Raw genomic sequence first — 27,144 nt, 5'->3', positions numbered from 1 at the left:
CTGGCACAGGTTGCCCAGAGAAGCTGTGGATGCCCCATCCCTGGAAGTGTTAAAGTCCAGGTTGGATGGGGTTCTGAGCAGCCTGATCTAGTGAAAAATGTCCCTACCCATGGTAGAGGGGCTGGAACTACATGATTTTTAAGGTCCTTCCAACCCAAACCATTTGACAATTCTATGATTCTATTATTATAAAACAACAACTTTTGACCAGGTAGAGGTTCCACATTTCTGTCAACCAGTAGCCTCTTTGATCATATGGATACCTTTCTCTGGCACTGTCAAAGGTAGACAATTCCCTCTAAGTCTCTTCCTTTCTTAGCAGCATCATCTCAAATTTCTTTATTTGCAAAACAGTAACTCTCAGTAATTCTCAGTAACTCTTTGTGAGCTGCGCTGGGCCATCAGGGAAATTTACCCTCATTCATGCTTCCATCATGGATCACAAGAAGTTTGGCCAGATGGTCAGAAGTTTGGTCAGAAGTTTGGCCCAATGCAGATATAGTTTTGTTTATGTCTGTTCTAAGACATGTTCTTAGAGCACAGAGGTAGGAACTGCTCAGGGGAACACCTCTTATACTGAGCAAGACTTTCTTGTTTTATCTACAGGTATTTTCTTTGGCATGTGATATAGGTCACCTGATAGGCCTTCATCATTAGAAACCCCTTGTCCAACCACTGCCCACATTTCTTTCCAAGATATCGGAACACCAGGACATCTTCTTACAAACATAAGTTATTCCAAGGAGACAGTTTTTGATCTGGCCTGGAGGGCAAGGCACGAAAACTGTCTTCTCCCTCTACACATCAATATCAAATAGTCAATATATAAAAAGTTTCTTTCAGATGAATCCCATGTGAGTGGTAGAAGCCTAAATATTAGCATTAGAATAGATTTGTCCCATATCACTGATCAACACAATAAAGCTTTGGAATCAATACAGACAATAACTGCAACAGACACTCACTCTCAAAAACTCACTGAATTATGACTCTTCTCACAAACCACAAATACAAGGAATTTTTTCCAAATTACTTGGAAAGCAACCTCAAAGGGACAAGGAAGCCTCTAATATTTAACAATGTGTGTGTTATACTGAACATTTTGTGCACAACAGATGATGAGAAAACCAGATGGATTTCTGCCCTCACCTTCACTCTCTATTTCAACTTTGCAGGGCTTTTCTCTGTGGGAGTTGTGTTTAAACAGGAACCAGGCTCAAGGAAGGGTGCACATAATTAGAAAGTTCTGTGTGACAGAGTAGTTATCTGGTTCTATCCAGGTGCCTAGGGAACTAGCCACAGATCAGCTGAAAACGGGCGCTCTTCACTGGGCATTACAAGTTGACCAATGTGTGTTGAAAGCCAGTTACCTACCTTGTCTCGAATACCTTGTCTCATTACTTCTCTTTCAGCCTCCATCTTGGCATATTTGGCTTTCCTCTCTTCCTCTTGTTGCCGAAGGGCTTCCTGTCGTTCCTCTTCTTTCTTAGCAGCATCTGGGTCTTTCTCCTCATCCCCACCCAGCATCTTTCCCATGTCTTTGGTAGCCCCTAGAGAAAGCAGAAGATAAAATTAGCCCTGTAAAAATGTGGCGAGACCCCCCAGGATGACAGCTCTCTCCTTCCCCATGCTCAGGGCCATCTGTCATTCCCTCTGCATCTGGAAAGGTTTCTCCTTTCACTGGGAAGGCAGCACACTCTCTCCCCAGGCAGGAGGTGGGCAAAGCACTTAAGCTGATCAGGTAAGTTACCTGGCACTGGCAGGAGAAGCACAGCAGCAAAAGGAAGAGACCAAATTTGTAGACTTACATGATGGCAGGCAGCATAGTTTGTTTGCAGCCCTGGAAAGGACAAGCTGCCATCCACACTATGTTTTCACTTTATCAGCTCAGCCAAGTGACTGAAGATTGATTTTGAAGGGTCTTTAATTAATAGGCAGGTAATAAATCCAGAACAAAATTACACCAGGACTGGGAAAGGAATTTGATATCTTGATTGCAGGGATGAGTAATCACACTCTTAATTGTTGTCAGAAATTACACATCCCATGACAAGCAGGACCACATGGCATTAGCAAATAGTTGGAGTTGGTGAATTCTAGGCTCCTACCATGGATCAGAAAGAAGCAGCATCTCTGCATGTCTCTTACCAGTTCTTGGACACCACCACCTCTAATGCTTAGTACCTAGGTGAGATCACGGCTTTGTCTCATTCCACTGCTGAAAACACACTGTTCCCAAGTTTTCATTCCCTGTGCGCTCCTGAGGCAGTTTTTTGTTGTTGTGCAAAGGCCTTGCAGAACCATGTAAATGAGGAGGAAGCACCCTGCATGCCCTTTTATCCTCAAAATGCTGCATAAATCCATTTTTCCTGTATTTCAGAGACATTTTTATTAGCAAATGATTGTAAATCATCCAGCCAGGAAGAAAAACAGTGGCTGAGGAAAGGGGAAGAGCATGTACTGTGATACAGCATCATCAGGGCACTGGAGGGCAGCAGCAGGATCAAGCCTGGTTACATGGATGAAGAGAAGACACATAACCTTTGGAAGCAGTGTTGGACCTTGCCTGCAGCAGGAAAACACTGGATCTTTTAGTAAAAGAGGTTCCTTCATCCTGGAGAAACACTGTAGGTCCTTAGATGCTGAGTCAGGACACCTCCATATTGGCTTGTTGCTGGCTGAGATTTAACTGACTCAATCTGAGACAGCCTTGTTCTTACACATAGTCACAAGTACACATATTCAACATCCCTTGATTTCCACAAAGAAAAGATTTCTGGCCTTTACAAAGGCTTAGGCTGGAAGGAGACACTATCAAAGAACTGCCAAGTAATTTTTTGTTGGTTTCATCAAAGGAAGGAAAGAGGTTCTCACAACCCTTTATAAATTACCCTTCTAAATTACTCTCCAGTGTGTCAGTTCTGCTGAACGACTGTGATTGCTCTTGCTTTCCACATCTTGGGATAGTGAATGTGATTCCAGTTCTTGGAATGGTGATTGTGAAACCTTGATCCTTAAGGGAAGAAACATTTGCAACTTGTCAGAATGATTCCTCCTGAATTGCCATAGTGATGGCACTTACCAGATCAACTATTGCTTCTAATAACCACCAAGGAATTTGTGAAGAGCTAAGCAGATCCCTTTTTTCTCCACATTTCTTTTCCAGGTTAAATGTTTTTCCAGAACACAAAGCTGAAAGCAACCCTGAATCAAAAACAACCCTCCAATCCCCCAAAATATGACAGAGAAATGTCCCCTTTAGATCTGCCACAGAGAAGCATGGGGAAACTGGTAATTTTAAATCTTACAAGATCTAGTTGTAATACACAGGGTATTTTCTTTTTGCCAGGTGGGAAATAACAACAGTAAACATGAGTGTCCGTATCCAGCTGCCTAACCACAAACCTCTTGACACTTCCATTGTTAGGAAATCTGAGGCTTAAAACAAAAAGACATCTAGGGATCCCAGACAAACCCTACCTGGAATGGTCCCTGTCTACTGTCAACCTTCCTCTACCACCATTTTGCATCCTTCATTGCAGGATCAGAGTACTACAGAAACTCTTGCATATTGACGGAAAATTTACCCAGACCATCTGGCAATTAATTTCCTGTAGTGCAAGGAAGGCTAACTGAAATTGCAAGTAAGCTAAAACTTCATAGCAAGCAAAAATGAAATACAGCCTAGTTGTGTCACCTCCAGGTACTGCAGGAACCTTTCTAAGCAGCCTTTTTGTGCCAACATCAGTGATCACAAATCTCACTAACACCTTTAACTTCTGAGTCCCCCCCAAAAGATTTCTTCACTGATTATCAAACTACTTTGGGTTCAATAATCAATCAAGTTTATCCCTTTTTAGCTTCTCTCCAGTTAGAGCTATCCAGACAGTATAAATACTCTAGTTACTTAGGAAACAGAATTAAGCAACAGAGATTTTTTTTTCAACACTAAGCACTACTTCTAGGCAATCATGAAGCTATAATGTCAGCTCAGCTCATCACATAAGAAGTGAAATAGCATTACTTTCTTTTATTTCTTAGACAAGACCAAGCTTTTAAATGCATAAGGCATTTTGTTCTGCAGCCATTCAGCATACAGGACACTTAGAAGAACAAAAATCAGGATCCTCATAGATTCTTTTAATGCACCTCTGATTTCAAAGTCACATTCTAAGTGTTCAAAATGCTACACTGTGGTAGCACTGTTAACTAATTGGAAGGAAATGTATTGTGAGAACCAAAATTTTACACTACATTTTAACTAAGGACTCTTGTGTTACTTTTAGAAAAGCTTTTTTTCCATCTCCTTTGTTCTTCATCCTAAACTGTAGACTTTGTTGTTAACATTCCCTAGATAACAGCTTCTGGTTTTAGCAGTACAGCAGCAAAGTTTACAGAGAATTCATCTATGTGCAACTGAGGTGCATCAGTTATAGGCATAAGCAAAAGGAAAGAGCAGTTGTTCTGTCCTTAAGCCCACTTTTGAGGCTTCCAAGGAAACAGAGGATAGACATACTTACTGAATCTGTTCATATGATAAACCTGGGAGTTTTTGTCTTTATTTCATCTTTTTGTCTTTCACACCCCTATCATGACATACACTTTGACATGAAGAGAAGTCAGAGACTGCCACACTATTCATTAATCAGTAAGGAGTTTCAATCAACATTATTTCTACCATCTTTAGAGATGGCTACAGAAAGGTAACAAAAACAGCTAGAGCTCCAGGAAAACATTTGCTGACTGTCACCTTTCTGGTTACAAACAGCCCTGCCCTCAAAGAATAAAAAACTTCTATATGGAAAAAAATCCCAGAAGTAGTGTGAAAACAAGTGGCATGGCAATTATTTCAAAGTAATAATAATTCCCTTAGTCCATATAGGCTAAATAGCTAAACAATCAGGGCTGGTTTTGGCCAGGGTAGAGTTAATTTTTTTCACAGAGAACTACTTATGGGTTGCATTTTGGATTTGTGCTGAATACGTTTTTGATACATTTTTGTTACTGCCTAGCAGGGCTTACACAGAGACAAGGCCTTTCCTCCTTTTTGTATTGCCACACTGGTGAGGAAGAATTGGGTAGCAAATGAAAAAATGGGAGGGGACAAGGCCAGGACAGGTGACCCAAAGTGACCAAAGAGATATTCCAGAACTGTATTTAAAGGTGGGCACAAGAGGAATGGGGAACATTTGAGTGATGTCATTTGTCTTCCCAAGTCACTGTGAGGCGTGAGGGGGTCCTGCTGTCCTGGAGATGCAAAACACCTGCCTGTTCATGGGAACCAGTGAATTAATTCCTTGTTTTGCACGGCTTGTATGCATGGCTTTTGCCTTTCCTGTTAAACTGCCTTTATCTCAAACCCACAAGTTTTCTAGCTGACGGTGGGCTGAGTGAGCAGTTGCATGGTGCTTGGTTGCTGGTTGGGGTTAAAACATGACATATGCATTCCTGTGAGTTTTGCTGGGTTAAATTGTCATTATGCATCTGAAAAGGAGTAATACGGTTGTTCAGATGTATGTGGGAGACATTCCCCAGCAAAACAGCAGAAAAGCAAGTCATCTGTCTGAAAAGCAGTCCTACAGTGAAGGCTTTGGAGTTATGGTGGACAACAAACTGAGCACAGGCTCACAACGTGTCCTTGCAGCAGAGAAGGCTAACAGTGGGCTTCATTAGGAGCACTGTTGTCCAGAGGTTGAAGGATCCTTCCCATCTACTCAGCCCTCTTGTGACGAAATTTGCAGTGATGTGCCCAGTTCTGGGCTTCAAGATAAAATGACAAGAGAAGAGATAATGTGTACAAACTCAAGTACAGGGAATACAATTTAAATACTAGAAAAAAATAAATCGAGTTGCAGAAAGTCACTGTGGAGTCCCCATCTGTGGAGATACTTAAAAATTCATAAGCCACAGCCTTGAGCAACCTGCTGTAGGTAACCCTGTCTGAGAATAAGGTTGGACTAGACAACCCTTGTAGATGAGAAACAACCTCAGATATTGTGTGACCCTGTGAGACCTCACAAGTAAGTGTTTTGAATTACATCTGAAAGTGACTGAAGTTAATTTTGCAAGGAAAATGGTGAAGAGTACATGCCCAAACATATCCTGTATCTGAAGAAAAGTAAATTCTTAACTGCCAGACCTCTTTTACAGAAGCACCATCAACCATGAGCTACCCCCTCAATAGCTGACTGACATCAATCCAGCTTTCATGAAGAAAACATAAACTCGCAAATCAGCTTGTAAGAGTGCTGTTGAATTTGCTACTTGATAAAAAAAATAAATGTCCAAAATATGGCAGGCAAAGTTGTGTGCTGGGAAAGCTACAGGATTAGGATTACTAAAGACGGCTTCCAGAGAAATAGGAGCATCTTAGGCCTCCTTAATTAATTAAAGAATGATGGAAATTTGTACGCAGCATTGTTTCAGGTAAGATAATTACGTGAAATCAAAAGCTTTTCCTTTGCAAAAATCTCATTTCATATTGTAGACAACTAATATTCAAACCTGTCTTTCAAAATGTGGGCATGTATGTATGCTTAGATCAGAGAATGGTGCCAAAGTTCTCCCTCTCAAACACAGGTTTCACAAGAAACAGCAAGAGATTTACCTGAAATAGGCATGCGCTGAGGGAATTTTACAGGGTTTTTTTTTTTTTTGTTTTTTGGTTTTTTTTGGTTTTTTTTTTTTTTTGCTTGTTTTTGTTTGGGTTTTTTTTTTAAGTACAGTACTATTTGTGGCTGATCCATATTTAGATTGAATAGACAGGACAACAGATTCCTCAGAGTCTCTAAATCACAGCATGTATTTATCACAGCATCCAAACATAAGGAGCTAATCATAGAGTACTGTTCTGGAGCAGGAATGGGTCACTAATTTTTGCAGAATCACTTCAGAATCAGAACTAAGTACATTTTATTGACATCAGTGAAGATCATCAAGGCTATGATATAAAGCTTATAGCTGGAAAAAAACCCCAAAATATCTGACTTCCTCCTGCTACAGTTTCAATAAAAGTAAAACAGTCCTTCAGGAAGGTATTGTGAAACATTCAAAAGAGGTACTTCCATGAACAAAAAAACTATGTTTGAATATTAATACTGAATAGCTCTAAAGAAACCATCACAATTTATCAATTAACTAAAACTAATACACCGAATGAAATGGATTAATGATTCCTTTCATAAACAAAGAACTGATGCCAAGCTGAGTTGAGGAGCTCATTTGAGAAACCATAGTAACTTGGAGAATGCTGTTTTCTGTTTTTTTGGTATTGTGGAGATCTCTGATAAGGACCATTAAGATTTTATTAAAATAAGAAATTCTCAATGAAATTCAAAGTTCCAAGTAGACAGAGATATCTCTCTCTGCTTACTTTTCCTGATTCATTCATTACAAATCTTAACACAACTGACATAGGATGAATTTCTAGGTCAGTGAGAAGCCTATCTTCTTCAGCATTAGCTTTTCTGTGATACCATGGGAAAGACTCTGGAAGGATTCCAAGAGGTTCATTCAGACATGTCAAGTGATGAGCCATGGACCATGTGTCCTGCGCAAGTTATGTAGTGGCACAACACAAATGGGTAAGACAAAGGAGTAAAAAAGAAGCACTCAGAGCTTCAGTTCACTTTGTTTATAAATCAACAGTACTGAAAATGGTCTGCTACTGGGGACCTTTACTTCAGCCACTCCCCTTCCCTGGACTCAACTTTCTCTGTCTCTGGTATTTTACTTAAATCATTCTCTCTCCCTCTGTATCCAAGCCAGACAAATATATTGCCAAACAAAACTGTTTTTCTTGCAGGGAAACAAACTGGTAAATTGAGAAAATTCTCTCTAAAGGTACATGAGATAATTAAGGATATTTGGAGGTATTTAGAACACCAACTATTTTGAAACATTACCACTATGGTAATGTGTCATTTCCCTTCCAGACACCGAGGTAGACTTTAAAGGCTGATGTTGAAGGGCCTTTTGCCAGCTTGGTACAGAGCCAAATGGAGGCACTTTGTATTTTCTAGAATTTTTTTTCCACATTATTTGAGGCAGTAATAGGTTGTAATATGTGCAAGACCTATACTTCACTCTGCAGATGGGTATTGAAGCCAAAAAGTGAATGAGGTAGATAGCCACTTTACAACCTGCTGAATAGTCTTCTTTGGAGGATAATAGAAAGTACATTTTTACATCAAGACCCTGTCAGCCTCATTAAAATAATTTTTTAGGTAAAATCTTAGTCTCCATGTTTTTATCTCTGTAATCTCCATCTCTGCACAGTGACAGCTCCTCTCTAGCTACATAGGACAGTACAGTACTTCCACACAAACCAACATCAATCTCCTGGTACCTGCACATTTGTGCGATGAGTGGATAAATCCCTTTTCTATTGTCTTCTTCTAGCTTACAATTAGCAATTCATATTTGTAAGTGAATTCTTCACTTAGTATATTATTTATTTCTTTGCACTGGTGTCATGTCCTTTTAATACAACTTTAATTAAAACAATAAAGTTCCCCATGAAATTTATGTGGAGACATTTTCAGGTGACAATAATTTCATCTCATATTAGACCTGCAGTCCAATATCCTGGACCTTTGGAGCTCTCTCTTTTTTCATGCAATCATAGGATCATGTAGGTTGGAAAAGACCTTTAAGATCATCAACTCCAACTTCTAACCTAACACTGTGAAGTCCACCACCCATCACATCCCGAAGTGTCATGTCTACATGTATTTTAAATGCCTCCAGAGATGATGACTCTACCACTTCATTGTTACAGTCTGTTCCAATGTTTGAGAACCCTTCTGCTAGCAAAATTTTTCCACATATCCAACCTAAACCTCCACTGGAACAACTTGAGGCCATTTCCTCTTGTCCTGTCCCTTGCTACCTGGGAGGAAAGACCAACACCCAGGTGGCTAAAACCTCCTTTCAGGCAGGTGTAGAGTGATAAAGTCATCTCTGAGGCTTCTTTTCTCCAGGCTAAACACTCCTGGTTTCCTCAGCTGCTTCTCGTAGGACTTGTGCTCCAGACCCTTCACCAGCTCCCTTGCCATTCTCTGGACGTGCTCCAGCACCTCAGTGTCCTTCCTATAGTGAGGGTCCCAGAACTGGACACAGAACTCAAGGTGTGGCCTCACCAGTGCTGAGTACATGGGGACAATCCCTGCCCTGGTCCTGCTGGCCACACTATTGTCAATACGGGCTGGGTGCCACTGGCTTTCTTGGCCACCTGGGCACTGGCTCATGTTCAGCTGCTATCAATCAGCAGCCCCAAGTCCTTCTCTGCTGGGCAGCTTTCCAGACACTCTGCCCCAGCCTGTAGCACTGCATGGGGTTGTTGTGACTGAACAGCAGGACCTAGCACTTTGCTTGTCATTTGCTATTGAGGTTTTTAGTTGCCAACCACAATTTCCATTTCATGACAAATGAGAAAGAACCACTGGGCTAATACATATCTGTTATTGAAAATGATCCTATAGGTGTTTTCCCAGGCTGAAGCAGGTGCTACATTTTATAATCAGTTTCTGAAAGATGTTAAACACTCTTGATGGCCTGTCAGTTGTATCTGATTTGTATGCATCAGAGTTAGTGTTCTTCTTATATGGTACTGTGCCATGCACTTTTGATTCAGTATAGTTAATATCTCTGAGGAGTAAAATATTCACTTCAGTTCATTCATTAGCTTGTGAAACTTCTCTGCTGTAAAAAAAGACAAAAAACAACAACAAAAAAAAAAACACCAACAAAAAACACACACTCCCTAGCTCAACTATATTTTACTAATATTCTCTGATGGAGTCTTTCATTCTCATTCTGCTCTGTAACCTTTCATGAAGCCTACAAGCAGCATGAACAATTATTTTCTGATACACAAGTGTACACCAAATAACAATAAATATCGGAAGATGACAACATTTCATGCTGAGAACTACAAAATGGAGGAACCTTATGAGATGATTGACAGAAACGTACAACACAAATGTGCAAAGACAGAAGCTGCAGGAAGGTTATCAGATACCTCTGGCTTGGGTAGGGTAAGGCTTTGCAGAACAAATAAACTTAGGTTCAGTTCCATACATAAACCCATTTCACATTCTGCACGGGTTTAATTTTCATCTGACTGCATCATTCTGCAACTGAAATCATGGTGAAGCACTTCTGCCACTGCCTTTGAAGACACATGGGCCATTAGGATAAGCTATTGCTTCAGTCACTCATAAAAGTAATAATTGCATTGATTGGAAACATTGCCTGGAAATCTTGTGAGCTCACGTAAGCAAGTCCTGTTGAAAGATGAAAACAAACAGTTGGATCAAAGAATAGAATTTTAAAATATAATTTATATTCCAGTTTTGTTATACAAGGTTTTACTTCAGTGTGGATATGTGTTAAAGTAGCACACCCAAAACTACATATTTATCATACTAGGAAATACGTGCACATGCAAAAGTCAGTGTTAGAAGTGCCAATGTTTCTGGGTCAGCCTGACCCAAAAATGTGCCTTGGGCTGGGGGCACACCATCAGATAAACGCAGCTCATCATGTTGCTGGCTCAGATCCCTCCGCAGATAGAACTTAGGCTTTTGCTCACACATACTTCACATAGATATTTTAATAAACAGGCACTGTGACAGAGCACTCTCCCTTACCCATTCCACACTGATGCCTGTGTTCACTGCAGAAGAGCATTAGGTTGTGAGTCTTCAAGACTGCAGCTGTGCAAAGAGGAGAGGAGGTATTTTTGTTCCTGAGGCCAACACACACAGCAGGCAGGTTCCTGAGACTCCTTTTACCTACTTCCTACCAGTTAAATCCTGCTACAAGGTGGCAAGAGGAAAAAGCAAAAAGATGGAAACAAAAGCAATCACCATTCTTCGCACCTAGCACTAAGACAATATTCAACCACTGTGCCCCCACTGGCTATAGGCACATTGCACAGGAAGAGAAATGAAAATGATGCAGACATAATGGGGAGTGATTCTGGGTTACCAGACTGAGCTGCCAGCTGAAGAGTACAAATCTGACTCTGCTTTTGGAAGGATCATTACTACTCCAAGATACCTGCAAGGCCACAGTCTTCTACTTATGCTGCAAAGTGTGTGCAACCCTAGCTAAAACACACTCTGCCTTGCTTTCAGGTACATTGTATAAATACATTTCCAGATGCGCTACATGAAAATAGCAACCCACACACTGTTCTTCTGAACTATGACACAAATCTTTTCCCTAAAAGACAAGGTGAGGCCTTTTATTACTTGGTAAGGGATTAACAGACATTTTAAGGTTAAGAAGATTTACAACAATTAAGATAATGTAAGTTTCTGTTACTGCCTCTGCTCCAGAGCTGCTGCATGCACCTTTGGGAGGTACTCCCATTTCTCCTCAGGAATTTGTTGATCTTCATCATTTGCATTGTAAAGCCTCTCAATGCAGGCAATTTTGAGCCAGATCTACACCTGGAAGGGTGCAGTCCCTTTTTTCAGGGGAACACTCCATGCAACCCCACAACCATAAAGCAGGAAGAGCTCCCTGTATAGCATAAATTCAGTGGCTTCTGTTCGAGTTTTGATCAATAATCCCTGGCAAATGCTTGTCTTGTCCTCCTGACCACTATGACCCAGCTAGAATGTAGCTGTAAATAATCTTTGAATAGGTACCCCTTCTAGTTCATGGAGGTCTACTCCAGCTAGTCATGGGATGAGATTCTTCAGGCCAAGTGGAAGCACCTATCTTAGGAGGACAATTCTCCTCTGGGCTTGCTCAGCTGATATCTACTGATGGAGAAATGAATGTAGGCATCTTGTTCAAAGAAGCCCACCTGCATTCAGCATTCTGGCATTAGTCACATGCAGCTTGTAGTTCCAGTGGGGAAAAAAAAGTACTTGAAAGCAGATCTGCTTGCCACAATATTTATTTGCCTGTGATTTATGATTGTTTCAATCCTGTTTTCCTGCTTCAGAGACATTATTCACTTTGGCACAGAAAGAACAGTTGAATAATAACAATAAAAAAATAAAAGCTAACTGTGTTAATCTCTGCTGCTCTAACAGATTTGCTAAATTCATCCTGGTGACAGATTCCAGACCTTCTCTGTTGCCTTGGAAAATGACGGTCTTCTGACTGACAAGGATGACGAGTCTATTCAGAAAGCCCAGAAACATCAGTCTGTAAAATAATCCTGCTGACTGGAATCTTCCTGTTGCTTTAAAGAAAGGCTAACAGAGATTGAAGCAACACCATAAAACAGTACATTTGGTGACACGTTTAGTACATATACATGGAATGTTTCTGAATTGGCAGCCAGCCCAAACCTATCTGAAGAAGCTGTGAGACCAAGGAAGTCAGAAGAGCATGACACCTTTCTGCTGGGAAGCAAGTCATCTATCTCTGCTGCCATGGAGGGGCAAATGCTGCTCCTTTATGTTATGCCTGGGGAGGGGTGGAGGGGGATGTAGATTAGATGACCTTTTAAAGGTCCTTTCCAACAAACTATTTTGTGATTTCTTACCAGATGCCTTAAAATAATATGTTAGCTCTGAAGCCAGATGAATTTTTTAAGTAGTACTAAGAGCAAGAAAACATTTTTTAAATTTAAAAAAAAATTACAAAATCAAACAAACAAACAAAATAAACAAGACGACCAGACATGTTAGCAAGATATTATGGCTGCCTCAGTTGCTTCCTCAGGGACTTGGGTGGTACATTGCAAACTGTTCCCCTGGCCCCACAAAGATTTTCCAAGACGGCTCATCTCCTTGAAGTAGACTAATGCATTGGCAGGAAGAAATGACATTGCATAAGGACACTGGGATGAGCCATAAGCTAAACCATCACTGAAACACAATGTCCTCACACAGGAAAGTTCTAAAGAGATTCAGTCAAATCTTCAGGAATCTTTATGACCTTTTCCCATGCAGTTGAGTTCTTATGATGAGATGTCATTGGGAATTTCTACATAGCAGCAAGAGAAGTTTAAACAGCTCTAATGATCTTAGCTGGTAAAAATACTTACATAACAGGAAAGACAGGAAATAATTACTTAGAAATAATTACGTCACCTTCACTTACTTTCTTAATATACTTCAAGAAATGTGGATTCTTGTTAACAGCAGCATAGCAATGCACTGGTGCTGTGGTGCTTCTTGGTAGCTACAGTGATTTCAGTGGGATGATACTATACCAGCGAAAAACATTCTTTGGAATGCGCCTTTACTCAAGTCAGGAGTTTGTAAGTCCCATCTTACTGAATAGAATCAAGTTTTCTTTGAAAAAATGTTAACATAGTTTCCGTCAGTCATCTGTCATGTTTTCTCAAGCCTGAAGGCCAGTAGGCAGGCTGTGAATGGAGGAGACAGGGTTTTCATAAGGAGCCATGGAACTTCCACAGTGAAGCAACACCAGTGATTGCAGACACACTGTGACCAGGAAGAACTCTTTAAATTTGGGTTGCTCTTAGTGATTTCTTCATACACCCACAGACAGAAATATAACATACACACACACACACACAAGCATTGTATCTGCTAGCCAAAGTAGCTCTCTCTCCTCTCTCTGCAGCTCGGATTATTTCAGTTTTATGTGGGAGTTCCATCATGGATGCAGAACTGATGGAACAGACCAGTCTATCCAGAAGAAAAAATTAGAGACTAAATGTCTAAGTGTGCCTCCAGGACTTTAGGAATAAAAACTATCCAAAAGTCATTAATTTCCCTTAATTAAAAAAAAAAAAATTACTTCAGAGATCTGACTTCTCAAATCACTTATTAAGAGACTGGAAATCACATGACATCACTGAGGATTCTTTTTCAACACCATGTAGTGGAGTACTTTTAGAAATCTTCAAGAATGAATAAAAGTACCCAAAAATAGGAGAAGAAGCACTGCTAGAGTATTTAGTCCCTTGTAAATTCAAAGCTTTCAAGAGATCTGAGATGCCAAAACTGACATGAGAAGAAAATAACTGAAGTCACTTTCAATCTAAGATTTAGGGGTTTATTTGAAACAAAGTAATAAGAAAAGTCAAAGGCAAGGCAGTCATTAATGTATTACATTGTTTCATATTCTAACAGATTACAGATGCAAAGTTGAAAACATATTCTTTTAAAATAGAGGATAAAAATAAAACAAGAGAAATAATTTATAGGAACGGTCTGCTGAACTGTTGTTCATGCTTCAAGTATGACAATTATGTAAGATGTGTGAGGTTATTTTCAAAGCTGTCATTGTTTGGTTATTATGTGGTGGTTGTTTCTCACCTGCAAACCTGAAAATCTTTGTCCTGGCAAGATGCAGATTCAGTATGAAACCTTTGCTCTGCATAAACTTCTATAAATATGAAGTTGCCATCACAAGCATGTAGCTAAAGAATGTCAGAACATAAATCCCTACGTCTCTGGACTCAGGAAAAACAGCTCCCGTATTTACCCTGTGGCTATTGTCTCTTTTCATGCACACCACGCTCTGGATTAGCCTTTAGTGCTGATTAACACAACTCTGAACTCCACATCATTATCTTCCCCTCTATGAAGGTGACTTCACACTTTTTTCACTGCCTGCAAATGTTTTTCAGGGATCTCATTACACAGTTTGCAACTCTGGCCTTTGAACACCTCAACAAAAAAACGGCCTCAGAGACTGTGAGCAGTAAATCTAATGTGACATCCAGAAAAACCATCTCTCAGACTAAGAAAGTCCATTTCCTTAAAATATCTGGGAAGAGAAAGAAACATCTATTCCCAAACTGATGCATGTATCATTTCTGTTGCACGTGTTCCTATTTTGTAGGTAAGCCTTCTCTTTCACTCCATTTGTGCTTCTAAGGTCCTGAAGACCCCTATGGGTCCCACCCTCAAAACAAAGGCTGCTCTTTCTTTTTACATGGGCAGAAACAGATTTGTGAGACACTTCCTCAGGTAGGCTTTATCATTTGTTGACAAGTCTAAGGCCACTCCAGCTATCTAACATTACTGAAGCCTATACTTCAGCTTTGCTCTTGGTGCCTCTTTCATATCCTGGTGTTCTGTTCAGTCCCCATCGCAGTGGGAATTGCACAGCCCATTTTGAATATGCAGATCTCAGTAAAGGAAGTTAGGTACATTTTCTTGCAGAATTTTATAGCAATTTGCTTCAGGAGGCAAAAGTCCCATAGTGCTGATGAACACTCAGGGAGCAAAGACCTCTTGTAAGTCACCTTGTAGCCTTGATTGAAGAAGATTGCTTGTTCTATTTTCAGTCTTCAATCAGTAGCTCTTTGTTTCACTCTTTTTAATATATAGGCCATGCCTGCTATTGATCCACACATTTTTCAGCATAGTATGTAGTTACCTCAGTCTATAGAATTAGTCAGAAAAGCTCAAGAGATCAGGAGATAATTGAGCAAGAAAAATAATTGATGTAATTTCTGTACTTTTTACTTCAGGAGAGTCAAAAGAAAACTGAAGGGCAAGAAACACTTTTGAACCACAAGAAAATGGTTTTTGAAAACTTTTCTACGAAAAACTTTAAACTGTTGCCTAATTTGAGATTTCGCATCCTCATTTAGGGATAAAAGATGACAAAAACAAGATTTCAAGAGTTCACAACTCTACATTAACCTCAACTCAGAGAATATTACATAAATGAAAAGGTAACAATACAGTACTAATGCAAAAAAATATTTTTATGTATGCCTATCTAGTGAAAAGGACAAGGGAAGAGTTGTGTAAGACTACTGCTGTGACTCCTTGAATTCATCTAGATTTACATGGAGAAAGATTACTATGTAAAGCAACACAGCTGCATTCACCCTGCATTCATTACTTGTATGAATATCACCTTCTCCCCTGCTCCAAAGATAGTGGAGATGATGGTCAGGGCTGCTCGGACAGCTGTAGCTCAAGCAAGAACTTCTTTTTCCTTTGGGAAATGTTGTCTATTGTTTTAAGTCTACTAAGCCTGCTCTCCAGACACACTCTGTCCCTCTTCTTTCCCAAATGGAAGGTACAGCAGGAGTGCAAAAAGGAGCCCTCCACAAGGGTCTCTTTACAAGCCACAGCCACACCTGTTGCCTTATCTAAGCAACAGAAAAGTCAGAGTTTGAAAGAGCCTCTGAGGGGACAGCCCAAAGACATGATACTACACTGTGGTATAGGTAGGGCAGGAAGTATCATATATAGTTCTAAATACCCAAACATCAAATCCAACACAATCAATAGGGATTATATCCTGCTCTCTCGTAGCAGAATCCCTCAGAGCCATGAAGAAAGGACTACCATATTCATTTGGTGTATAAAATGACTGCTTCCCATACCCTGCTAAAAAGCTGCAGTTTTTTTTTTCTTGTGGCAAATAGATACTCTATTAAAGCACATTGGTTCTTTGTATTCATAGATTCACATCTGAATTACTACCAAACCTATTGTTTTACAAATGTTCAGTATTCAGTGGTATGTCGAGTAGCTTAATCATGTTATGGAGGCATCACAGCAGGGTCTCTAACCTAGAAGAAAGATGACTTTCAAATTATCTTTTTCCATTTTTTTCACAGTATATCCTTTGTGGACTATATTGAATGTAAATACGACATAATATGTCATTACTGCCAAAATGGAACCAGAAATAGCATTATTCAGACTTAAGAATGGACTAACTGGAAGATAACATGAGGCTTTGGCAATACCTTACCTTGAACAGAAAATTCTGCAGCTCTGAGTTTGGTCCTGTTTGATGTTTCTGTCACCTGTCCTCTAGACTCAGGAACAATCCACACACAGGTGCATTGGTTACACTGACCTCCCCTGGCTGTGATTCTGAGCACTGCAGTATTAGCAGTTATAGGAGGAGAGAAAACTGTCGTCAAACCTCAGGACAGTATTTCTGGTGGCTGCAGAGCTTCTCCTGTATCTGCCCTAGATGTATGGTGACAATAATAGCTGATGTAGTTGAACTAACCCAGATGAGACATATTCAAGGCAGGTCCTCTAACAGATTCCTTTACAAGCTCTTGCTAGTAGTGCTGCTCAACCCAGGCATTCAAATCCAGCTGGGAGCCCACTACCCAAGACTTCCAAGAGACAGATGGGAAATACCAGAGCATTTCAACACATCTGTGATTATCTACAGAGTCATCAGATCCAGAACAATCTTGTGTTCACTGTACAATACTAGTGATGTCCTTCCCTACCCTAGGCAAGAGAAAAAAAAGCCCTGGATTTTTAATACCTACTTACTATGTCAAGATGGGGAATTACCATCTCATAAAAACCCCTCATCCTTGTAGGATGTCAATCCATGCCCACTAACCTCGAGACCCAAGGGACCACAAGGACCAAATATAAAGCTTTCAATACCAGAAAGAGACCCCAGACCTTCATGCTTCAACTGGAAGAGACCGGTATGAACTCCACTGTCAGAAATGCAGTAAACCCATGCTTCCACAGTGAAACCCAGTCATGACAAACAGAATGCATCGTTTGCTACAAAGAGACTTGTTCAGGGTTAATCTTTTTTGTACCCTTAGTACTTGCTCTGGAATCAAAGGTCACTGGAGCAAGGCTGACATGACAGCACAATCAAAATCATTTCACAGCTATAGCTTGTTTGCTGTTTGAAACATAATCCAACATGTGTAGACAGCTGACATGTAACGCTGTAGTCATACACACAGACATATACAGAGGAAAGGAGGGAAAGGCACAATTACAAGCTTTGCATAGAGAAACAATACTGGTCACTCCAATAGCCAATTAAATATATTTAGGATCCTCACTTACAACCAAGAATGGCAGGCATAAGGAGGGATATTGAAAGGACAATTTCAGCACTGAGATATTTAATAAGTGCTCGCCAGAAGAATCAGGAGGAGGGATTGTTATTTTCAATCCATCTGCGATCACACTGCATTTGGATTCAACCTCATTTTTGCAGACAGATGGGCTGCAATACTGAAAAGCCACCCATTTTTTCCTGTGAAAAGCCAAGAGCTCGCCATTCACTCTAGGCTTGGGGGAAAAAGTGAATAAAAAAACATTTAAAGTTTATATATCCTCAGCTATAGGAAGTGAATATATTTTAAATAGAATCAAAAAATGCATCCTAATCAAAGAGGATCTTTGGAAAGATCTTCTAGCAGTTGAATAAAGTTTATGAATTCACCTACAGCAATAGTCTGAAGGATTAACCTAAGAGAAGAACAGTGGATTTTGTGGGGTGTGTAAGCAGATAGCACTGTCATGAATAGGTACACATTCACGTAAATATGTAATTTAGACTCCTTTTGCACTATATGAAAGGTCTGTGCAGCTTGTCAAGGTAAGTGAGATGCCATGAATGTAGGTCATCAAGAATGATAGGAATGTGACAGCTTGGCTACAAGAAACTATTAATAGAGAGGTTAAGATGAAAAGGAAGAGAGAAAGGAAGAGATGTATTAGAGGGGAAGAGAAGGGAAGGGAAGGGGAAGGGCAAGGGCAAGGGCAAGGGCAAGGGCAAGGGCAAGGGGTATTTGTATGAGTATTTTACAATGTTGCTACTTGACATGGATAAATTTTTTGGTGTTTGGAAGTTTCAGAAGGGCTGTTACCATCAGAGCACTTTGACATACCAAGTCTGTTCTACCAGAAAGATCCTTCAGTAAGTAAAATGCTTGCTTCCATTTCTTCCCCAAATGGGGAAACATTGCTTCAGGCCACAGGAATGGACTCTTGTCAAGGGAAAGATCATGCTGACATCACTTTGACAGATGAACTGAGAGCTGCAACAAAAGTGTCTTGCTAAAAATTGAACTAGTCATTTCTATCCCTCAAATACACTCACTTCCAATGGGATTATTTTGTCCTTCTTGTTCAGGAAGAAACTGTATCCAACACTAAGGATGTAAAATGCAAGAAAGATGTAATGACAACCTGACATTACATAGCTAAAATGGACCTTATCTCTTCAGGGCAATTAAGAATAACCTTTTAGCATTCTTTTTTCTACCTCATGTATATGGACCGCATTTGTGGATGACTAAGTAGATAAATGAGGTCTAAACCATGTAATAGTGAAGTAATTGTTAGTGAAGGCAAAAAATAGAGCTAGACTGAAGACGATATTATCCTTCAGCATGTGTAGCATGTTACATATTGGCTTATGAGTTTAAGAAGATAAGCACACTGTTCAAGGTAATCAGCTCTTTGGTTACAGACATTCAAATTAAGCAATTTGGATATTTATTTCTGCTAGTTATTTAAGTGCACAAGCAACTTAGTCATACAGGAAAAGTGTCTGAAAGATAGCATCCCCAAAACCAAACAGAGCCATTTCTGTCATAATTTTGTTTTGCCTTGAAAGTTAACACTTCCTCTGTTACCTGTGGAACATGCTTCTATCAAACAAGGAGTTTTGAAATAACTAGATCGACAAGATACCCAAGAATATTTTGGTATTTTGAAGTACAGTGTTAAGTCTACATATGGAAATGCAAGGTTTTTGTAATTCAAAATGTAGACTAACACTGTATTTCAATGTAAAACTGAAGGTCACAACAGAAACTGAAATAAAGTTAAGAACACCATCAGAATTTGTAGCAGGAAAAGGAAAAAAAAAAATTTAAAGAGATTTTATAATTGAACAGAAAAAAAGATAAGTTGCTTATTTTTCATAAACTTCATTCTTTTGCAAGAACATAGATGTATGTTCTTTAATCCTGCAAAGTCCAGAAGTTTGAAAACAGTTCAATTTCTTTAAAAAAAGAAGAAATCCCATGATATAAGCCTAGCATTTCAATAGGCTGCATTTTATCTCATCAGTATTTTTCCATCAGCAGTTGTCAAGCTTCAGCTGGGAGGGTTCATCTGTGATGTACAGTGTGCTGTCTATATGGAATACAACATGCAAGAATCCTTCACCTCCCCATCTGCTGGGTGACAGAATTACAAGGCACCCTGTAATTTTGGTCATGCTTTGTCAAACACTGACACAAATATTGCCAAACTGAATTGCAAATTTTGTGGAGCTATTTATCTAATACAAACTCTCCTCAAAGAGGCATTTACAGTTAGTGGACTGTTCCCTGAAGAGGGAAGAAGGGAAATACATCTATTCAGGATTTTTCTATTCTGTACTTTGTGTTGACATTTCCTTACATTCCAGGTTCTAACTTTGTGCATGTGTTTATGTTTGCCTGTGATCATACTGGTGTGCTAAATACTGCTCCACAGTGTAGCTGAGATATATGGATGCAGAAAAACTTGCCATGAAAGAGTCTAATAAAACTACAGATTTCCTAATAACAAGGAAACCTAGTGCTTACGATGTCTTATGAGCTGAATAGGATTCTGAGAGGAATTAAAAGTGCTAAATTCTGACACAATTTTTGGGTTAGACTAAAGCTGCCAGTAATGAACTTCTCCTCTAATCCTTTGGAGACCTCGTGCTTCCTGCTGTAGGAACACTTATCCCTTCACAGGTTCCCCTAACCACAAATTACTCATCAGAGGACAAGATAATCTTCAAACTAGCACATAACATAGAACTTAGATAAAGAGTTTCTTTTAATTAGTTTCTAGGTTACCACAGCATATATGCCCTGTACTCTTCTGCATTTTGCTTTTCAGAGAACATAGACAGTCAAGCGTTGAAAGTAACCTCAAATATTATTTGGTCCAAAACTTTCTTGACAAAAGCACAGGCTACAGAAGATGGACCAGCAGCCCATCTAGATAACTATTAAAAGTCACCAATGCTGGAGTATTCACCACTGTCCTGGGAAATTACTGCAATTGCTGATTTTTCCCATTGTGAAAAATTTTCCTCCCATGGCCAACTCCCCAGGATCTCACCAGGAGTACTTTGTACCCCTCTTCATATTTTCCATGTGATTTACTGTTGAAAGGGAGTAATCATCTTCTTTGCAGTCCCACTTTAAATACTGGAACACAGTGTTAAGGTCTTCCCTAAATCTCCTTTCCTCAAGGATGAAAAAGCGGCTCTCTCAGCTGCTCCTCATATAATGGGTTCCCCTGTCCTTTGATCCTCTTTGTTATCCTTCTCTGGACCCTCTAGTCCATTCATATTTTTTTTTTCTTAGAAACACAGAATCATTTAGGTTGGAAAAGACTTTTAAGATCATCAACTCCAACTTCTAACCTAACACTGCAAAGTCCACCACCAACCATGTCCTTAAATGCCACATCCACATGTCCTTTAGATACCTCCAGGGATGCTGACTTCACCATTTCACTGGTCTGATGCAATGCGTGAGAACCCTTCTGCTGGCAAAATTTTTCCACATATCCAAGTTAAACCTCCAGTGGAACAACTTGAGGCCATTTCCTCTCACCCTATCCCTTGTTACATGGGAGAAGAGACCAACATGCACCTGGCTAAAACCTCCTTTCAGGCAAGTGTAGAGAGATAAGGTCACCCCTGAGGCTTCTTTTCTCCAGGCTAAATAATCCCTGTTCCCTCGACCACTCTTGATCAGACTTGTGCTCCAGACCCTTCACCAGCTCCATCACTCTTCTCTGGACGTGCTCCAGACCCCCAATGTCCTTCCTGTAGTAAGGGGCCCAGAACTGGACACAGCACTCAAGGTGTGGCCTCGCCAGTGCCAAGTACAGGAGGACAATCCCTGCCCTGGTCCTGCTGGCCACACTATTGCTGATACAGGCCAGGATGCCATTGGCCTTCTTGGCTACCTGAGCATTTGATGGTTCATGTTTAGCCAACTGTCAATCAGCAGCCCCAGATCCTTTTCAACTGGGTCACTTTTCAGCTCCCAGCCTGTGTCGCTGTCTGGGCTTGTTGTGACCCAAGAGCAGGATCCTCAAACAAATGGCCTCAGCACTGCCCAGAAATCTCTGCAGAGTCTTCCTACTCTCAAGCAGATCATCACTATTCTTATGTTCCATCACATTTGCTGCTGGCAAAACACACAAAGGCTTGAACATATTCTGCGCTTGACATTTTGACTCTATTTGTCATTTAGTGACACAACTCAAAATGTAGCTGTTCTTAACAAATTCAGGAAAAATCACAACCTTCCTTCTCGCCCAAACTCTGAAATGAAGGGATTTTCCCTGATTTGCCCAAGTTAGTTGTTTGGTTTTTTTTTTAACTAATCATCAGTTCTAAAACATTACATGTAGCTGGCAAGCTCCATCAGGCTTTCTGCTGATCTCCCTGCAATGTCAGCTTGTTTTTTCTCCCTCTGTCATTTTTCTTGCCTGTAATACAAAACATGAACAAAGTCTACGAGAGAATTGGCAAGAGCTTTATTTACAATGTAGATAATGTTACATTTGTATGCAGCCATCAGAGAAATCTACTCTGAATATTAACCTGATATTGCTAAAAATGTATTGCTAAAAAACAATATATTGGCACAGCAACTTACATATTAAGATCAAAAATCCATGCAATGAACTTGTCAACTTTTATAACTAAATTAACTATTATAATAACTCTAAATATAATCCTGTTTCTGAGTTTCAGGCTGCATTCAAGGCATCAGTCAACAAACTGCAGTGGTGCAGCCTAATCTATCACTAGCTCAGCTGCAGCTCACAATATGTAAAGCATAGCTTTTTTGACAGAGCCCCTTACTTCCATCCATATTTCTAGTCTTTCTTGAGTACTTCTTCAGGTACCTTGAAAAATGCCTGGTCTGAGTCTAATGTGGATTGTCATGTAGGATAAAGGATAAACAAGGAAAGAAGACCCCTTCTTACACTTTTGCATGAACTTTCCCATATTACTCCCAGCCCAAAGCATAGAAAGCTGCTATTATTTACTGGTCAAGAACATATTTGCATTCTAATGTTGCACAGAGGTGAATAAGAAGGTAAAGAGAGGATAGGGAATGCTTATTTGCTGTCCTGTTCTGACCATGCTGGAAGTAGAGTTTCATTTTAAATGAGGCTTGTGTTTTTACAGCTTAAATTTGAATACAGAATTCAGTTGTTTCCACCAGAAAGCACAGGCAGGCCCTTGAATACAGGAGTGCTACCCTTGGGAAGAATACTAGGCCTGATTAAGTTGTCATTATAGCATACGTGGTCAATCCTACCCTATCACTAGAAAGTGATCATTTTTATGCTTCCCCCAAATCTCCAAGGAGCCATTGGGAGGCAAAGTCCAGGTACCCTTCTTTCACAGGCTGGGCAATCAGTTCACCAACAGCAAGATGAACATGTCAATTTGGAACACAGAATCTAAACCTTCTGTTACAGACTTTGCTAGGCACCTCTCTTTGCACTTGCAGCATCCTAGAAAAGCTGCAAAACCTTTCCTGGCTAATTCACTTATTGAAAACACTAGCTAAAAAGCAACTGGGCATCATACACCTGGAAAGAATATTGCAGATAATAAGGGCAGTTTTGGCAAATCTGTGTCCAAGCAGCCTTAATTCTCTGAAAGCCATTAGGCCATTACTTAGCACCTGGCATCAGTATGCCATCCAAACAATGCGGATTTTTTGTGGCACTTTGCATGGTCATGAGACCAGCTGAATAAACAGCAGCATGGTGATTTACATCTACCTGTGTCTACTCAGCAGAGGCTCGCCAGCCGTTCCCTTGCCAGTCACCTAACAGTACACAAACTCATGCCTTCTGTTTAAAACAACATTCTGACACAGACCAAGGATTCAGTTTTAGTCTTTCAGAAAATGACCTAATGTATTCAATAATATTTTATATCCTTATATATTCAGTAATACCATGCAGTGCCTACCTTCCTGTGTTCCAGAACCCAAGGTAATTGGGTTGCAACAATACTGCAACTCTGTCTTGCATGTCATCCCATTTCCAAATGGATTTGGTTTAGTATGACATGATGCAATTTTAAGAAAATACATATTGACTGGCATTGATTAAATCACACACATTGAAGCAAGTACTTACCTACCTTGTGTCAGACATTTTCTCAGTCTTTCCAACATACAGATGAAGTTGGTCATTCTCTTTCCCTTTCAACATTTAACTCTTGAAGTAATACCAGTTTACTTCTGAACTTCCCGCAGTATTCAAATAATGTGCCATGAAAACACAATCTTACTTTTTCAGATTTCCACGGGCAGCAATTTTGAGACTTGTAAAAGTTTTCCTTATCTTAGGATGGAAATACTTCACCACTTGTATGCACTGTGACTGTACCATTTGTTTTAGTAAAAGTACCTACCGAATGTATTCCTTTGTGTGCAGAACACTCCAAGCTCACATGTCACTGAAGAAACAAGGTGTAACTATTAGCCCACTTGGTATTTTTTCATGCCTCCCTTTGTGTTTGATGAAGTTTTCCTTTCAGTGCTAGCTTCTGCCTTTTTGCTTATATATCCACATAATTCACGCTAATTTATTGCCAGAAAAATATTGCTTCATTGGAAGTTTTTACTCAATAGTTAAAGCATGCACATACCATTTAAAAAAATAAGGGTGAATCGTAGCAGGCAAGAAACATGACTTTTTTCACTAAGAGAAGTATTTTCTCTTTTCTGAGAAAAACTGCTTTGAATTACTGTTTTTACAGCTCTACCAGTATGTAGATAGTAGCTTACCTAGACATCACTCTAAAATGCACACATATTATCTTATTTCCATTGCTAAGAATAAATGCTTTTATTAAAAGAAAACAAGACATACACACAAAAAAGCCCCACAAAAAAGTGGCAAAATCTTTTATCATCATGTTTTCAGCAGCTAAATCTGATAGCAGCCATGAACTTCCTTTAATCACTGGTAAGAATTGTGTGCTAGTATGGTCAACAGTCCTACAAAATGCAACTTGCCATGTGCATATTTCACCCAAACCTTCCTTCACATAAAGAGAAATGGAAAGCATCAAGTGGAAAATCTTTAAAAGAGAATCAAGGTACCCTTGACTCCAACTGATTTTGGAACAGGCATGTCCTGACACACAAATATGCCCAGATGAATTGTTCCTGAAAAAAGAACAACTATAGCTTAAGAGAAGATGTGTTTTATTGAAATTTTTTTTAATAATTTGCAGAGTTCTCTTACAGACTGAGTCACCTGAATGCTAAGAAGTACTGGAAATATCAGTGGAGCTGCCAAACCCAGGTCTAAATGTACAGAAGAGAAAGTGCAACAATTCTAAACTACAGCAGATGCTGGAAGAAAAAGAACTTGTAGGTCTCTAGTCTCATGAATGCAAGCCTATGATCACCTGGAAACATGAGGCTCTAGCAAATCTGTTCAGATGAAGCATTTCTGCAGAAATGCTTCATCACAAATTCATCTGATTTGAATCAAAAATCAAAAACTTGCCCACAACAGAGGAAAGACAAGGACCTTTCTAGTCCCTGGTTCTATTATGAGATCCTTGACAATAAATCAACAGAAAGTTTTTTGGGTGACCTTAGAGCCATTGATAAGGGCTATCGCACTACAGTGACCAATAGAAGAACAAGATTTAACACTGGATAAAGAAGAATTACAGTGACAGGTCAAAAAAAAAAAAAAAAAAAAGCTTGCAGAACTGACATAAAATGTTGTCCTGGTTTCAGCCAAATACAGGGTTAATTCTTCACAGTACCTGTGAGGGGGTGGAACTTGGAGCTGTGTAGGCATAGCCAAGACACAAATACTATTTGGTTTTTCATCACTGGCAGGTGCAGGGAAAAGGGATTCTCTCTCTTCTAAGAAGGATGTCTCTTTCTGATCAGGAAATCAAGCGTGGTGGGCATAGGGTCTGTCCACCATTGTTTCATTGTTCTGGGTTTGATGAGCATTTTGCACATAAATCACTCTTTGTACACTTTTTTTATTAGTATTGTTGCTGATGTTTCTGTTCAATTTCTTATCTCATTGCTTTTCCCAGTAAATTGTCCTTATCTCAGCCCATGATCTTTGCCTTTTGTGCCTCCAAATCTTCTTGCCAGCCGCCCATGGGCTGAAGAGAAGGGGAGGGTAAGTGAGTGAGCAGCATGTGGTTTTGGAGTCTCAGGAAGGGGGGGACTAAATATGGGGATACCATTCCTAAACAGATACAAATTTAAATTGAGGCAGTGCCAGGCCTTGCCTCTTGAACATGGCTTGGTCTATCAACCTTTATCTTCCTCCTCTTCCTCTCCTCCTTTTTTCTCCAATGACAGACATGAAAGTATAGGGAAGTAGGCTACTGAAACACATCTGGTACCGAAGCAGGATTTTGGTGACAAAGGTTTGGAAGGAATTCTAGGACCAGCTCTGCCATGCATACCATCTGCTCATTTCTGATCTGTCATTCAATTCTTATCCCCTTAGTGCACAGGATGGGCTGATAAATTCAGGTCTGAATCACTAGCTGAAAGAATAAGGTCTAAAGCACTTGAGGCTTTAGTGTAGCATCTTTTGGCTGTGGGTACAGACCATCATGCTGAACATTTGGGAGCTCTAGAGGAGATTATGCTATATGCATAGCCAGAGTCACACAGTCTTTATGAGTCCCCCAAACTGATTTTAATTGCACTATTTCTTGTCTGAGTCCAAGCTCACTTGTTTCATACATCTCAAGGTCAGAGTCTGAGATTTCACACTCAGTACAGAAGACAATAGCAGGAAGTTTCATGTCCAGAACTTTTAAATTACATTGGGGCTCTTGAAAAGCTCAGTTAATGATTGATACCGCCAGTTGCTAAGTTCAAGCATCGAGCTCTGATAGATCAGACCATCAAGATTTTTCAGTTTGGTACTGATAAACCTCTGCAGTCCCTTGACTTTCTGCTGTCATTTGAGAAATTGATGTTTCTGAAAACATAAATCCAAATCTAGATTCTTTTTCTCTGCCTGCCTTACCTGCTAAGATCAGCTTTCCACCAAGGACAAAGGTACAGTTTGTACAGTGAACTGCCCTGCACCCTGTTTCTTTTTCTCTATTTCTATTCAGGGGTGATGTGAGACAAGAAGTCTTCAGGTGTTCCCCTACTGCACTTTGGCAATTTCACAACCTCTGCAGTCCCAATAATTTTTTTTTTTTTTTAATTGAGGAAGATATTCTTCAGGAAAGCCAAGGCCTTCCAAGTATGGCATCTAGAGCAAAACACAGTAAAAAGTACAGAATATCCTCCTATGACTCTGACAATGGCTAAACCACAGAATATTTCAAACTGGAAGGGATCTCTGAGAACCTTTAACAAAAGCCTTCTCGAAGCAAGGCTAGCTACAAAGTTATATCAGGCTG

General features: G+C 39.9%; 1 protein-coding gene across 1 annotated transcript in view; it reads right to left on the bottom strand.

Annotated features, from left to right (window-relative positions):
- Positions 1-27,144, bottom strand: part of CPLX1 (complexin 1) — a 101,232-nt gene that overhangs the window by 38,936 nt on the left and 35,152 nt on the right. Inside the window, exon 3 of the mRNA XM_068176050.1 lies at positions 1,375-1,550. Within this exon, the coding sequence (XP_068032151.1) occupies positions 1,375-1,550 (176 nt within the window). The remainder of the gene's footprint in view (positions 1-1,374; positions 1,551-27,144) is intronic.

Source organism: Anomalospiza imberbis, chromosome Z, assembly GCF_031753505.1.
Source record: "Anomalospiza imberbis isolate Cuckoo-Finch-1a 21T00152 chromosome Z, ASM3175350v1, whole genome shotgun sequence".
NCBI classification, from domain to species: domain Eukaryota; kingdom Metazoa; phylum Chordata; class Aves; order Passeriformes; family Viduidae; genus Anomalospiza; species Anomalospiza imberbis.
This window is presented reverse-complemented; position numbering and strand designations above follow the sequence as displayed.